The sequence below is a fragment of the Siphateles boraxobius genome, unplaced genomic scaffold (genome assembly GCF_051911475.1).
Source record: "Siphateles boraxobius isolate OS27281-9 unplaced genomic scaffold, OSU_SipBor_1 8, whole genome shotgun sequence".
NCBI classification, from domain to species: domain Eukaryota; kingdom Metazoa; phylum Chordata; class Actinopteri; order Cypriniformes; family Leuciscidae; genus Siphateles; species Siphateles boraxobius.
This window is the reverse complement of record NW_027509208.1, coordinates 5,033,076-5,046,423: the sequence shown is the minus strand read 5'-3', so window position 1 is coordinate 5,046,423 and position 13,348 is coordinate 5,033,076. Positions and strand designations below refer to the sequence as shown.

General features: G+C 36.2%; 1 protein-coding gene across 2 annotated transcripts in view; it reads left to right on the top strand.

The window, feature by feature from the left end:
• sesn1 (sestrin 1) overlaps window positions 1-13,348 on the top strand; it is a 43,730-nt gene extending 30,382 nt beyond the window's left edge. The window contains exons 1-10 of one of the 2 annotated variants that reach the window (XM_077220116.1): window positions 6,817-7,062; window positions 7,841-7,906; window positions 8,111-8,311; window positions 8,395-8,577; window positions 9,632-9,862; window positions 10,046-10,193; window positions 10,271-10,383; window positions 10,476-10,666; window positions 11,490-11,634; window positions 11,730-13,348. In XM_077220116.1, coding sequence (XP_077076231.1) covers window positions 6,961-7,062; window positions 7,841-7,906; window positions 8,111-8,311; window positions 8,395-8,577; window positions 9,632-9,862; window positions 10,046-10,193; window positions 10,271-10,383; window positions 10,476-10,666; window positions 11,490-11,634; window positions 11,730-11,816 — 1,467 coding nt within the window. In that variant the 5' untranslated portion in view covers window positions 6,817-6,960 and the 3' untranslated portion in view covers window positions 11,817-13,348. Of the gene's footprint in view, window positions 1-6,816; window positions 7,063-7,840; window positions 7,907-8,110; window positions 8,312-8,394; window positions 8,578-9,631; window positions 9,863-10,045; window positions 10,194-10,270; window positions 10,384-10,475; window positions 10,667-11,489; window positions 11,635-11,729 lie in introns of those variants that run through there. The other variant, XM_077220115.1, reaches the window with a different exon arrangement.

Genomic DNA, 13,348 nt, shown 5'->3' with positions numbered 1-13,348 from the left:
GAGCACTCCCTGTTAACATAACATCCACGGGAACTTTGGCTTCCTCACGGGCAAAGCGAGCAGCAGATCTGCGGCTATACAGCAAAAGAGGGAGAGTGAGACATAGAAAGAGAACAGAGAAAGAGATTTTTTTTAATGTTTTTTTTCTGTATATCGTTGGCCTCAAAAAGCATTTGGACACTTAAGCCAGAGTTCAAATTCGAAATGTCCATATACCGTATTATTAGTATTATTTGACCTTTGTACAAGCTAAAATCATTACAATAGTGGCTAAAAGAAATAAAGTTAGTTCTGAGAAAAAGACTTGCTACATTCATTGTATGGTATGTAGATACCAGTTAGTATACCAGTTAGTTTGATATTTGATTTATCTAATGCGATGTCTTTCAGATATTTAAATGTGTGATTCCAGACACCTTTTTAGAGACACTGTATATTTTTGTGTTGCTTGTTTGAGGGTGTTCACTACCATTCAAAAGTTTGGGGTCGGTAAGATTTTTAAAATGTTTTGGCTGCATTTATTTGATCAAAAATACGGTAAAAACAGTAAAATTATGAAATATACTAGTAACTACTTATTTACTTATTTATTAATAATAATTAATTGTTAATATGTTGCCATGGGAAAGGTAAAAATCTGAACTGCTAGCCAGTAGAAACAATACTATTGTTGAGTCCTGTGTATGCTTATGCGTGCTAACATGCTCTGTAGTTTGTGCTTTGGGAGTGCCATTTCCTCTGACTGTCTGGATGTGTATGTGTGTACATTTGTATCGGTGTTCCAAGTGGACCGCACCTCTTTCAGGAAGACAGATGCAAGACTGAGCTGCTCCAATCAGTCCGGTTCCCAGAATACCCAAGCTAAATCCAAGTACTAGACTGAGAGAGAGGAACATGGGAAGTTGAGTAGGAGAAATGACCAGTGACATAGAGGATATAAGGATGAAAGAGTGAGAGGAAAGGTGGATCTGATAATGGAGGTTGAATGGTTACATGTTTAGTGTCATAAAAAGAGCTATTTAGCCTGAGCACAGTTTTCTGACAGTCATTGAACTCTCACTGTAATGCAAGTTGATTGACCTCAACCAGCAAAAGACACTCACTCAGAAGACAAGGTTCAAAATGAATGCTGAAATGGCAAGTTAATAAAATGGAACAGCAATATAATACTGTATGGCCTGAGGGCTGTTCCATAAAACAAGATTATAATACAAGCCAGGCTTATTTTGGTTAATCAGACTTTTTGTCGGTCGATTCTGTTTCATAAAGCAAACTTAAATTAGTTCAAACTCAGTTACTCTGGCAATTTATGCTGGGAAACTAACCTGGTCCAGGGCAGAGTCAGCCTAAATTGTTACACAGATCCTCTAACACTGACCAACAGGAACTCAATGATATTACCACTGACACTCTCTCATACCATTATTGTACTTTTTTAACCACTTTTAGTCCAAAAATAAATACACAATATACAAACAATTGATAGTATACAATATAATTGAATACATTTGTAGGTCTTGTATCATTTATCATTGTAGCCTATAAATATACATATATATATATATATATATATATATATATATATATATATATGTAAGAAAACCTGTAGGATATATATATATATATATATATATATATATCCTACAGGTTTTCTTTGCTTACTGGCTGAATGTTTTGTGCCCAAGATTTAATTAGATTGTTTTAAAGATTTATGAATACATTTCTCTCTGGTTTTGTTTGGCAGCTGTAGTACATTTTATGGTTATCAGAAGAACATTAGAAAATTATAATCTAAAAAAAAGCTTTTTAAAGCAGAAGTTAAAATCACAAAATTAAAAATATATAATTACAAAATCTCAGTATATATTTTTACTGTTAAGATGAATCTGAGCTTAGTAATTGACCTACAGGATATTAGCCTACATTTGATTTACCCCATTACAATAGTCCCTTTACAATTATTGCTATCATAAAAATACACTTGTATGTTTAAAATTCTAAAAAAGGCACATCTAATGTCCAAATTACAAATATAATATATATTTTTTTATGTACTTTATTATGTCTTTCAATTCAAACACATTTAACACAATTATACAAAAGGACAGTTCCTTTAAAGACATGATATTTTCTCCCAATAAATATTCCTTATTTTTCCCTCTACTTTTTTCCTTTTGTGATAATACCCCCCAACACGTAGCTTAAAAAACACATAATTAGATCAATAACCAATAAGTACATTAGACACTTTTGCATATGAAAACAGGGGGAAAAGTTATTTGTTAACATTCACATATTTATATCAAACTCTTATAATGACACATAATTCACATAATTTAAATTTCAAATATTCAATATTAAATAAATAAATAAAATAACTAGAATTAAAAGGGAGGGAGGGTCATATAAAAATGTAGTTGTAGGCTAATATGTATTCCTTTATTTTATGGAATATTCTTTGATTTTAGAGTTGCACGTATATTTTCAAAATGTATACTTTTGCTCTTAATTTCATGTTATCCTCTCCATAGTGTACTTTAGAAACTAAATCTGACCAATCATTTAAACTGGGGATTCTTGCTTTCTCCCCCAAAAAATGTATTGCATTAAAAGCTGTAATTATCAGCATTCTAAATAAGTACAAGTCATATTTCTTAAGTAGCATAGGTCCTATACCCAAAAACTATATTTTGTATCTTTATTATATTTGGTTTCTTAAAAAATTCTTCCCTGAATTTGGCTGAATTATGTGAAGTTTAGCAGCAAAATGGAAATATTTGCACGACTTTCTAACATTTACAGATGGACCTGTGAAATGTAAGTTTTGCACTGTGGAAAAAAACATGTCTCAAACATATAAAACAGCACAAAATATATACGCTGTTTGATGGTGGATCTATTTGATCCACGATCAACCTCTAGGGCTGCTTCAGAAACGCGTGCACACGCAATTATCTAGGCAAACCTGGATCAAATTAGTGGGATTGCGCGAACTTTAATTTCCTTTTATGAAACCGCTTTAGCCCCAACTTATTTGTTAGGTTCATTCAAGCCACGTGTTGGAGTTTAATCCCCGCTTTTCTTAGCGTCTTTTAAGGAACAACCCTCGGGTCTCACAGACAAGGCATAGATTATGCCGGGATTAGGCCTTAGTTTAATCCGGACATTTAAGTATAGCTTTTATAACGCCTTAGAAAAAACATTACTGGTGTGCATCTCGAGACAAAACAATGGCAGTGACATATTTTAAGATATGCCAGTGCAAGTTGCTTTCCGTTAAAACAGCTCAAACATGCATTTTAGTCTGAGACTAAGCTTAAGCCTTGTCTGTGAAACCGGGGGTAAATGATTTAACTGTAAGAATGATAGTCTGACATTTGTTGATTCATATCAAAGTCTACTATAATAAAAATAAAAATTCTGTCCCAACTTCTGTTCTGCATTTTCTAAAGACCTTCACCTTATGAGAGAATGATGTGGAACATGTCTTGCATCAACCAAAGTAAATAGGCTATCGCTTCATAAAATTGAGGTTAAACCGCTTAGGTCACATGGATTACTTTAAAGTTGTTTTTACTATCTTTCTGGGGCTTGAAAATGGTACAGTAGTTGCATAGGCTGTCAATGGAGGGACAGAAAGCTTTCAGATTTCGTTCAAAAGATCTTAATTTGTGTTCCTGAGATGAACGAATGTCTTGCAGGTTTGGAATGACATGAGGCTGAGTAATTAATGACAGAATTTTCATTTTTGGGTTAATTAAACCTTGAAAGCAACCGAGGTTAAGGCTATCCCTTAAGAACTTTTCTTCATAAACATATTGACATCTCTTTATTGCAGTTCTTATGGGTCACACATAGGATACTTGCATTGATCTATGGAATAATGGGGACATGTTCGGGCAGGTCACGACTGCTTCATTTGTTCATGCATTTACGGTGAAAAGATAATCATTACACCTTTAGCAAAATGAAATCATTAGAGTTGACTAATATGCAAAGTTAAATTATTACTGGAAAGAATACAAACTGAGAAAAAGAAAGACCCCAGTCTACTGCAGAATTTGTGTTTATTTGCCTGTTCCTCTTTCCTGCTGTAATATTGACTCTAAAAGGATCTTTGTTTAATACAGACAGAATAAGACTTTAATCATTGTCAGAGTGAAGGAGACAAATAGCAAAAACAATAAATGTTCAGTGTGGGTCTTGGAAAGCACATCTTCCCCTTTTTTTATTATTATTATTTTTTTTCCATTGTGGTTATTGTCACACCATATGTTCTAAAGTTCAAGGCTGCAAAGACTTTAGTCGACTTGCAACACTTTTTCTGCATACAAAGCAGCAGATACATTCGGCCATAAAAACATATTACTCCTAGACATATAATAGACTGAGAAAAAACTTAACTGAAGTTAGACTACTTTTTTTTCTTTCAGAGGCACTATGGTGGGGGATTGAAGGTGAAAAAAACAGATTGGACCCTGAAACTGTTGTTCTGCTTTCTGATTGGCTGACTCCTGTTGCTAGGCTTGTCTTTTGTGGGGTTTTTTTCAGTCTTTCTTCCCCCTGTTCTCTGATAGGTCAGAATGAACTGGTTCAGTCGAGGGCTGTGTCAGGCAACTTTTCTGCCACTTGTTGAACATCCGAAAGCTTGTGGTTTTAGTGTGGCTGCTCGTTCAGCACAAGAAAAACAGAGCAGAGACACACATTCACACAGAGAAGCACTTCTACAAACACACCCTGTTACTCAGAAAGCATTCGCACATAATGAAAAAGAATTAACCAGCAGAAAGTCACGAGCAGAGGAGTTATTGGAAGATGATGGCTGTTTTTCTCACAGCTTTAAGAAATCACTCTTTAAATCTAACATTCACTCATAGTCTTAAATGAACATGGCTTAAACCTGAACTTTCACACTTGAGGAAAAACTTTAATCTCAGAAACTGAGATTTCCACAGCTGGAATTGCAGTCTCTCTGAATTTTAGGGTTAGATTTAATGAAGAATGAAGTTGTTAAGTTTTATCTGATAAAAAAAATGTATCAATCATTTATACGAAAATGTTTTTTTATGAAGATAATCCATAAAAGTGAAAAAAAGCTTGCAGCTGTATAATGATTTCCTTGATTGACATGTTTTACTGGTGAAAAAAAAAAGTGATAGTTTGTGTATTCTTCAAAGTAGATGTGATGCATATGTCCAGACATGTTCCTCTTGTGCTATGCTTAAACGACTCCAATAATACAACCGAAAAAATGTTTTAAAATAACAAAAAATTGGATTAAGTTTCTGTCAGCTATTTTGAAAGCATTTATTTGTAGTTTGTATTTTGGATGTGACTAGTACTACTAACCCCTTTTTGCAGTCAATTTCCACAGTAACATCAGTGCTGTGGTCCAACTAAGCAATCAAGCCCAGTGTTATGATACAATGTGGGTAGAGTAAAGCCTGAAGTTTGTTCTCATATAAGAGTTTTGGCTCTTTTTAATAAAGAGAGGAAAAGGTGCCATGGGGGAGGTGGGCGCAAGGCAAACGCTGACCATTCTCTTCTGTAGGTTTGCTGAGCCATAGGGCTCAGTGGGCCTGGTTAACCACCCCCTATCACCAGAGAGAGTGCTGACTACTGCTCTGGTCTGTTTACACCCCCCGATGTAGGACGGTCCCTTCAGACACAATGAACATGCTGAATAGCTATTCTTCATCTCGTGAGCGATGCCAAATCCAAACGCTTTGACAGTCTTCTGCTCGTGCACAGTACTTTAATTAATGTTTGTTGGGCTTTATCACTCCACAATATATTATACAATCATGCATCTCAGCATATAGAGGGGAAAATAAGACGTAATTTTTGCAAGTTGTGAATCATTTAATATGTTCCAATTGAAACTCAACATTGTAAACAAAATTCTGAAGTGCACTGACCAACTACCATTTTAGTTTAAATAGTTGAAAACCAAGGCAGCTGTAGAAGTGTGCCTTGGTTTTCACCCTCCCTCGCCCCACAAAAATAATCAATCTCTAAGCCAGAAGCGTCACTTTATCTATCAGGTGCCTTGACTTGTCCCCTGTGGGGGATATTAAGCCGAGGGCTGGAATTGATCTTGGCTTGTTTTTCACTGTAGCCCATGCCGTCATCATAATTCAGGTTGCAGGGCTTGTTTACTGCAGTTCTCATTTGCTTAAGGAAAAACATCCCCTCCCACTACTTGGGCAATTGGAACTGTAGGAGGTAACAATGACATATATAGACTACTAGACAAATCAAGATGATGTAAATAGGTTTATTGGAAGACAAAGTTAAAAGTCTGTTAAGTATTAACCAATGTTAGAAAGCTTTTCCTGCCAAGCTTTCCATCCATATTGGATAGCAACAATTCATAGACAGTTTGCATATTAATCAATAAAATAAATAAATGTTTTAAATGTTAGCCCAAACAAACGAAGTGATGTCATCATTTACTTTCACTCACTTTGTTCCAAACCTGTACACTTTCTTCAGTGAAACACGAAAGAAAATAGGCAGAATTTGAAGCACCGATGGACTCTCTTAAGTCCACTGCATTTACCCCCACACAAAGTAAATGGCTGTCGTTCTGCCTAAAACGTAACATTTTCACAACAGAAACAGGCAAATCGGGTTTTAGCTTCATGAGGGTGTATAAATGATGACAGAATTTTATTTTTTGCGTTTTGAGTCCACTCTAGGCGCAAGTCGCTCGTTTAACCCCGCCCATTTGTCACTGATTGGACAATGTAGGTTGTTTTCGCAACGCGATTGGCTCTTGGGCGCGTCAGTTATGTTTATAGCCTGTTATTTACCACAAGAGCCTCTAGTAAAGAGTGGGTATTCTGCCTCAGCTGATATGAACGGGTAGTGTAACCCAATGATTCAAGGAACAACGGGAGCTAAAGCAAATGCAAGATAGCCGCTCTAATTGTTTAATTAGAAGCAGAAAAGAGCAATATGAGGCACGCATCGGCATCTAATGAAACTATTGAAAACTCCTCTCTCACCATGACAGACGTGTTTAAAATTTGCACACAGTGCGAGCGGCTTAGTAAAAAGGTAAGAAAGCGGATACGAGTTTGACATCGAGTTTAACTAATGACAGATGTATTTTTCGTTACCCTGCTTCGTTCGTGTACGTTACTTTTTTCATTGCATTTTAATAATGTCCGTTCGTCTGGTAACGTTACATCTGCTGCAGTGCAGTCAGTTCTTTGTACTCGCACCATGAACTGCTAGCTTGTTTTTGTCAGCCTGTTGTCATCGGATCAATAGACATTCGTCTTTGATCAATGACTGACAATATGAAGTCGGTGTCACATTGTACATATGCTGCTGCTGCTGTTGTTGTTTATTTTAATCAACGCACAAAAATAATATATGCAACATTGCCAACTGCTGTATGCTCCTGCAACAGGACATATTGCATTGTTTAATAATATATTTAAGCTTTTAATATTAAATTTTTACTCCATTGCTTGCATATTCCTGAGGCAGCTATTTTGACATGTTAATGGTGTATTGCTAACTCGGACAACCTTTTTGTTCCTAGTGAATTAATCTAGGTTGTTTTGAATCATTCTCTTTGTGCCTTTGACAGCTTCTATAGTATCAATAGGCAGATGAATGATGTTTCTACCTTCTGATCGCATTGCATTGTGTATTATAAAGAGTTTATTTGAAAGCCAATGCCAGTAAAAATTCTAGAAACAACCGTTGATATTTGAGCTGAGGAAGGATGTTGCATCTGATGCCAGAATTTCTTTGATATAATTGTAGTTTCATGCCAAGTGTAAGTCGATCATGTAATCATGTTATTGGTTTTGATCTTTTTTAGGATGTTGGAGTGCGAATCCCCAGACCGATGGGAAATGGACCAAGTAGATTCATACCAGAGAAAGAGGTTAGTGTTATCATCCTCCCTGCTGACACTAGTAAAGTTGCCTTGAATCTCGCTCTAATCGTTTTAATCAACAAATTGGACCTCTGTTTTTTTGTTTTTTTGCACTAACACCATTTATTATCATCATCGAAACTACTGAAGGTATTTTACCAGCAGCACTGAATTCCCCAGGTTTACCTCATCTTTATTTCCCTGTTGTCCCAGACACTTCAAGTCAGTAAATTGGATGAAAGAACACAGTCGATTTTTGAGGACGCCTTTGCAGTGCTCGGTCGCCTTGACAACATCTCATTGGTGATAGGGTTCCATCCTCAGTATCTGGAGAGCTTTCTTAAGACACAGCATTACCTGCTTCAGATTGACGGTCCCTTGTCTCTGCACTGCAGACATTATATAGGGATAATGGTGAGATGGCAGACTATTATTTTGTATGCAATTCCAAAAACCATAGTGGCAGATTCTTCTAAAAGCATGTTTGTGTTCAACAGGCTGCCGCCAGGCACCAATGCACATATCTGGTCAACCTGCACGTCAATGACTTCCTGCAGGTTGGAGGTGATCCCAAGTGGTTGAATGGTTTGGGAGAAGCTCCACAGAAGCTGCAGGCTCTCGGGGAGCTCAATAAGATCCTGGCCCACCGCCCCTGGCTGCTCACCAAAGAACACATCGAGGTATGACTTCAGCGTCACAGTCACTCATTGACACTCGTAACGAGCGCAGAGAAGTTTTATAATGCTCTGAAGTATTAGGTCAGGTTGGTATCAGTAGATCTGAAGTTAATTAGCTTTAACAGAGTTTCCATAATGATTTATGTGGGCACAAATCTATTAATCTATTTAAAAAATACATACATCCAGTGATTTGAATGTACCTCTTCTATGATGAGCATATAATATGTTCGTTTATTTAAAGCATATTGATTAAATAAATTAAAAGAAAGTTAATTTCTGAATAAATACAAATTTATTGCATAATGCATAATGTCAAAAATGTCAGGTTGATTCAACTGTCCTAATGTCATCATTAAAAGAATGAAATTCTTAAAAAGGAAGCCTAATTAAATAGTTAGATGTAATATTTTGGACACAACTTAGATTAGGATACAATTCTTACTATTAACTAACTATTATCTACATTTTTTGCCTCAATAAACTTCTAATTGCTGCTTATTAATAGTTAGTAAGGTAGTTGTAGTCAATAGTCAATATTAAATACTAATAGTCAATATCCTAGTAATATGCATGCTTATAAGCTACTAGTTAATAATGAGAATTGGACCCTAAACTAAAATGTTACCAATATTTTATTATGGTTTTTAACAACATTGCTTCAATGCTGTATATTTTAATATTATTAGTATTTGTCATATCATGTGATTCCCCCCAAAAAATGGATAGTTATAAATGAATAATTCATGATATTTGTAAAGAAAAGCCTTTACCTTAAAAATGTATTTAAAAAAAATAAAAGACAGTAAATAAGACATGTATTAAAGGTGTAAGGAAATTTTGATTCCTTTTACTTGATGGTTACACCACATACATGAGTCATTAAATTGAAACTTGAAAATGAAACGCTTTTCGAAACCAACATGAATATCAAGAGTACATTTCTAGGAACCTAGCACGTTTTAACCTAGATTTTTAAGATATTTTTTATTTTCTTTGTCATAGACACTCTTATGCCATTGACCCTTATAAATGTTGCTGTTTTTTTAAATAACAGCATCTACTGAAGGCAGAGGAGCACAGCTGGTCCCTGGCTGAGCTGATCCACGTTGTGGTACTACTCACACACTATCACGCTCTGGCTTCCTTTACCTTTGGTTGCGGCATCAACCCTGACATCCAAACAGATGGAGGACATACATTCAGGCCGCCCTCGCTCAGTGGTTACTGCGTTTGTGACATTGCCAATGGCAACGGCGCCCTGGAGGAGATGTTTGGGAACCAGCAGGTGAGACTGATGGAAATGTATTAAAAGTAATTGATTTACAAGACTTTATGATATGTTCTAGTCTTCCATTCATTTGTCCTGAAAAGGGATCAGTGAAATGCACGGAGTGCGAGGTTCAAATTCCTGACCATACAGTGTACATAAAATGTGTAATGACCTAGATTCCTGTATGTGTGTGTTTAGGTGTCGGAGTCGTCCGGTGAGGTGGAAGTGCTGATGGAGAGGATGAAGCAGCTCCAGGAATGCCGTGACGAAGAGGAAGCCAGTCAGGAGGAAATGGCCACTCGTTTTGAGAGGGAAAAGACAGAGAGCATGCTGGTGGTCACCTCTGGTAAGCGGATTTATGATTATTATGTTAAAATACAACGACAGGATGATTTGTATTAAATCACCATGTTCGGTCAACAGAGGATGAGGAGTGTGTACCATCCAGAGATGTTTCCCGACACTTCGAAGACCCTAGTTACGGCTACAAAGACTTCTCCAGGAGAGGAGAACATGTACCCACCCTCAGAGTGCAGGTGAGAATGAAATTAAGTTGTCTTGCTTGTTGGCTTTGGTAGTTAAAGGAAATGGAGGATTAAAATAACGGTATGTTTTCTGCCCTCGACAGGACTACAGTTGGGAAGACCATGGCTTTTCCCTTGTGAATCGGCTGTATCCGGATTTTGGACAGCTTCTTGATGAAAAGTTCCAGATCGCATTCAATTTAACATACAATACAATGGCGACACACCAGGGAGTGGACACTTCAATGCTCCGTAGAGCCATCTGGAACTACATCCACTGCATGTTCGGGATTCGGTCAGTCTCTCCACTGCTCACTGTGTCACAAATTTGTAGCAACATTGAATATGTTAATTTGTGCTGTAAAAATTTGTTTATTGTTTGCCATTCTATTTATGTAATGTCAATAACACGCATGTGTATGTGTGTGTCTGTGTGTATTGACCAAAATGGACTGACAAACACAAAACCAATTTTATATTAACCAATTATTTATATAAATGTAAGTTCTGTCAAATCGATTAATCGCATCTAACACATCTAACATTAAAGTTGTTTATATATGTGAATATATATTATATGTATATTACATGTGTCTGTGTGTATATATATTTATATATATAGATGCATGCATACATACCGTACATACATACATACATGCATATATATGTGAGTGTGTGTGTGTGTGTGTGTGTACACATATACTGTATGTATGTATATATATATATATGTATGTATATATATATATATATATATATACATACATACATACAGTAGTCAACATTTGAAGTGGATCAAAAAACTTCATCAAAGTTCCTAAGCCAAGAACGGGTATTGTTCAAAATTCATGTATAACTTTGATCCACTTCAAATGTTGTCTACTATATATATATATATATATATATATACATCAATATAATAATATATATACACACACACACACACACACATATATATGTATATATAAACACACAAATGTGTATGTTAGATGCAATTAATCGACTGCACTAATATATATATATATATTGCATTTTTATTATTATTAATATTTAGTTTTTCCTCTCTGATTTTTAAGTCAAAGTGCTGAGGTACCTTTCCCTCTTTGTCTATTTCCTGTCAGGTACGATGATTATGATTATGGAGAAATTAACCAACTGTTAGACCGCAGTTTTAAAGTTTATATCAAAACCATGGTGTGCAGTCCGGAGAAGATCACCAAGAGGATGTACGAGAGCTTCTGGAGGCAGTTTCGGCACTCTGAGAAAGTACGTAGCACTTCAATAACAATAATGATCAGACATGGATTGTTTTAAGGTTAAATCCATGTAGTTAATAAGGATTCTTTTATTCTGTCTTTCAGGTCCACGTTAATTTGCTTCTTATGGAAGCGCGCATGCAGGCAGAACTGCTCTACGCTCTGAGAGCTATCACTCGCTACATGACATGAAGTGCTGTTCTTGTCTACCTTAAATTTTTTTTTTTACTGTTGTTGATGTTACTACAGTGGGACACTTCAATAAATGTAAAAACGACAAAAAAAATCGAAAAAGAAAACTGAGGAAGAAGAACGCTTGAGCAACAGTGGAAGACAATGAGAAGATTGTTGTCAACTAAACCGACTTGCTGAATAACTTGTGTGGCTGCTCAGTCTGCAGTGCCAAAACGGGCCACTGGGGGCCGTCTGAGCAGACTCAATCCCTCAAGTGTGCAAGATGACAAGCTGAGACTGCAAGCTTCTGGAGGCCAGACCTCCTTTAGTATTTCAAATGCATCTGCGATAAGATGCCATATAATCATATCTTCTTTTTGTGAGATGAGATTTAAAAAAAACAAAACAAAAAAAACGCACACATGAATAGCAACTCCAGCACCGGTGCAGATAGACTGCACTAACATGCCTATCTTCTAGTGTTTTTTCCATATCGTTTTATATTGTTTTTATTTTATTTTTTCCAGCAGTGGCTAGAGATAGAAACATTACTGATTTTGCATAAACGCGTGCCTAGTCATGCGCAGCACTGGCAGCAGATGCTGAGGTGCCGTCTGTTCATGCTGCTTTTCTCAACTGAGAGGCCTCAAACACACCCAAACCATCACCCATTTGTATAAGCTAATCCAGGAACGATTGTGTTATTGTGAGTGTGAGAGCGCAATTCAAAATTAATAGCTGCCTGAGCCCTTGTTAGTTTACTGTAAGACACCACTTTGTCTTTTTCGTGACATATTCAATGTGTGAATGGGGGGGGGGCTAGTAGGTAGGTAAAATATCCATTGACTCTTTTTAGGTTTTCATGCATTAAAAATTTCAAAGCACTTTTTAAAAAAGACAAATTTTAAGCTTCAGCTGTTATGTAGCCATTTTGTTTCAATGACTGTTATCTATCTTTATTTGTTAGTGACTTTCAAAGTGAAAAGGTCTTCCTTTTGTAACATGCATAACATGTTGTCTTGCCTTATCTGTCTTCCTTTTAATGCACGGTCCTCTTTTTGTTGTTTTTAATTTTGAGGTTTATTATAACTAAAGACCTCCTGTTATGTATCCTTAAATAACTAATTGCTGTCTGGTGAGCAGAACTTTTGTCTTAAGTGGCTGCTTGTCGTGGGCTACAATCTGTATAGACCTAGACGATAAGAACCAGGCAACCCGCACGACTTCACGGTTGTTGGGTTAAACTATGCTTGTTCTCATTCTTAGAACTTTAATCAGTGTAACTAAGCAGTTTTGTTTTGTGTGTGTGTGTGTGTGTGTGTGTGTGTGTGTGTTTTCTTTTCAAGCGGGGTGGATTCTCTGCTGTCTTTTTTTGTTTACTAAAACCAGTTAAGTACTGCATTCTGATGATGGCAGGACTAGAGGGATGGTACTTTTTCCTTTGGAAATGGAAATGAGAAGGTTTTAAGTCAGACTTGAGAGACTTATGTCAGTCACTGACACTTTTATAAGAAAATGTTTGATTAAAAAAAATAAAACATGTCATTTCA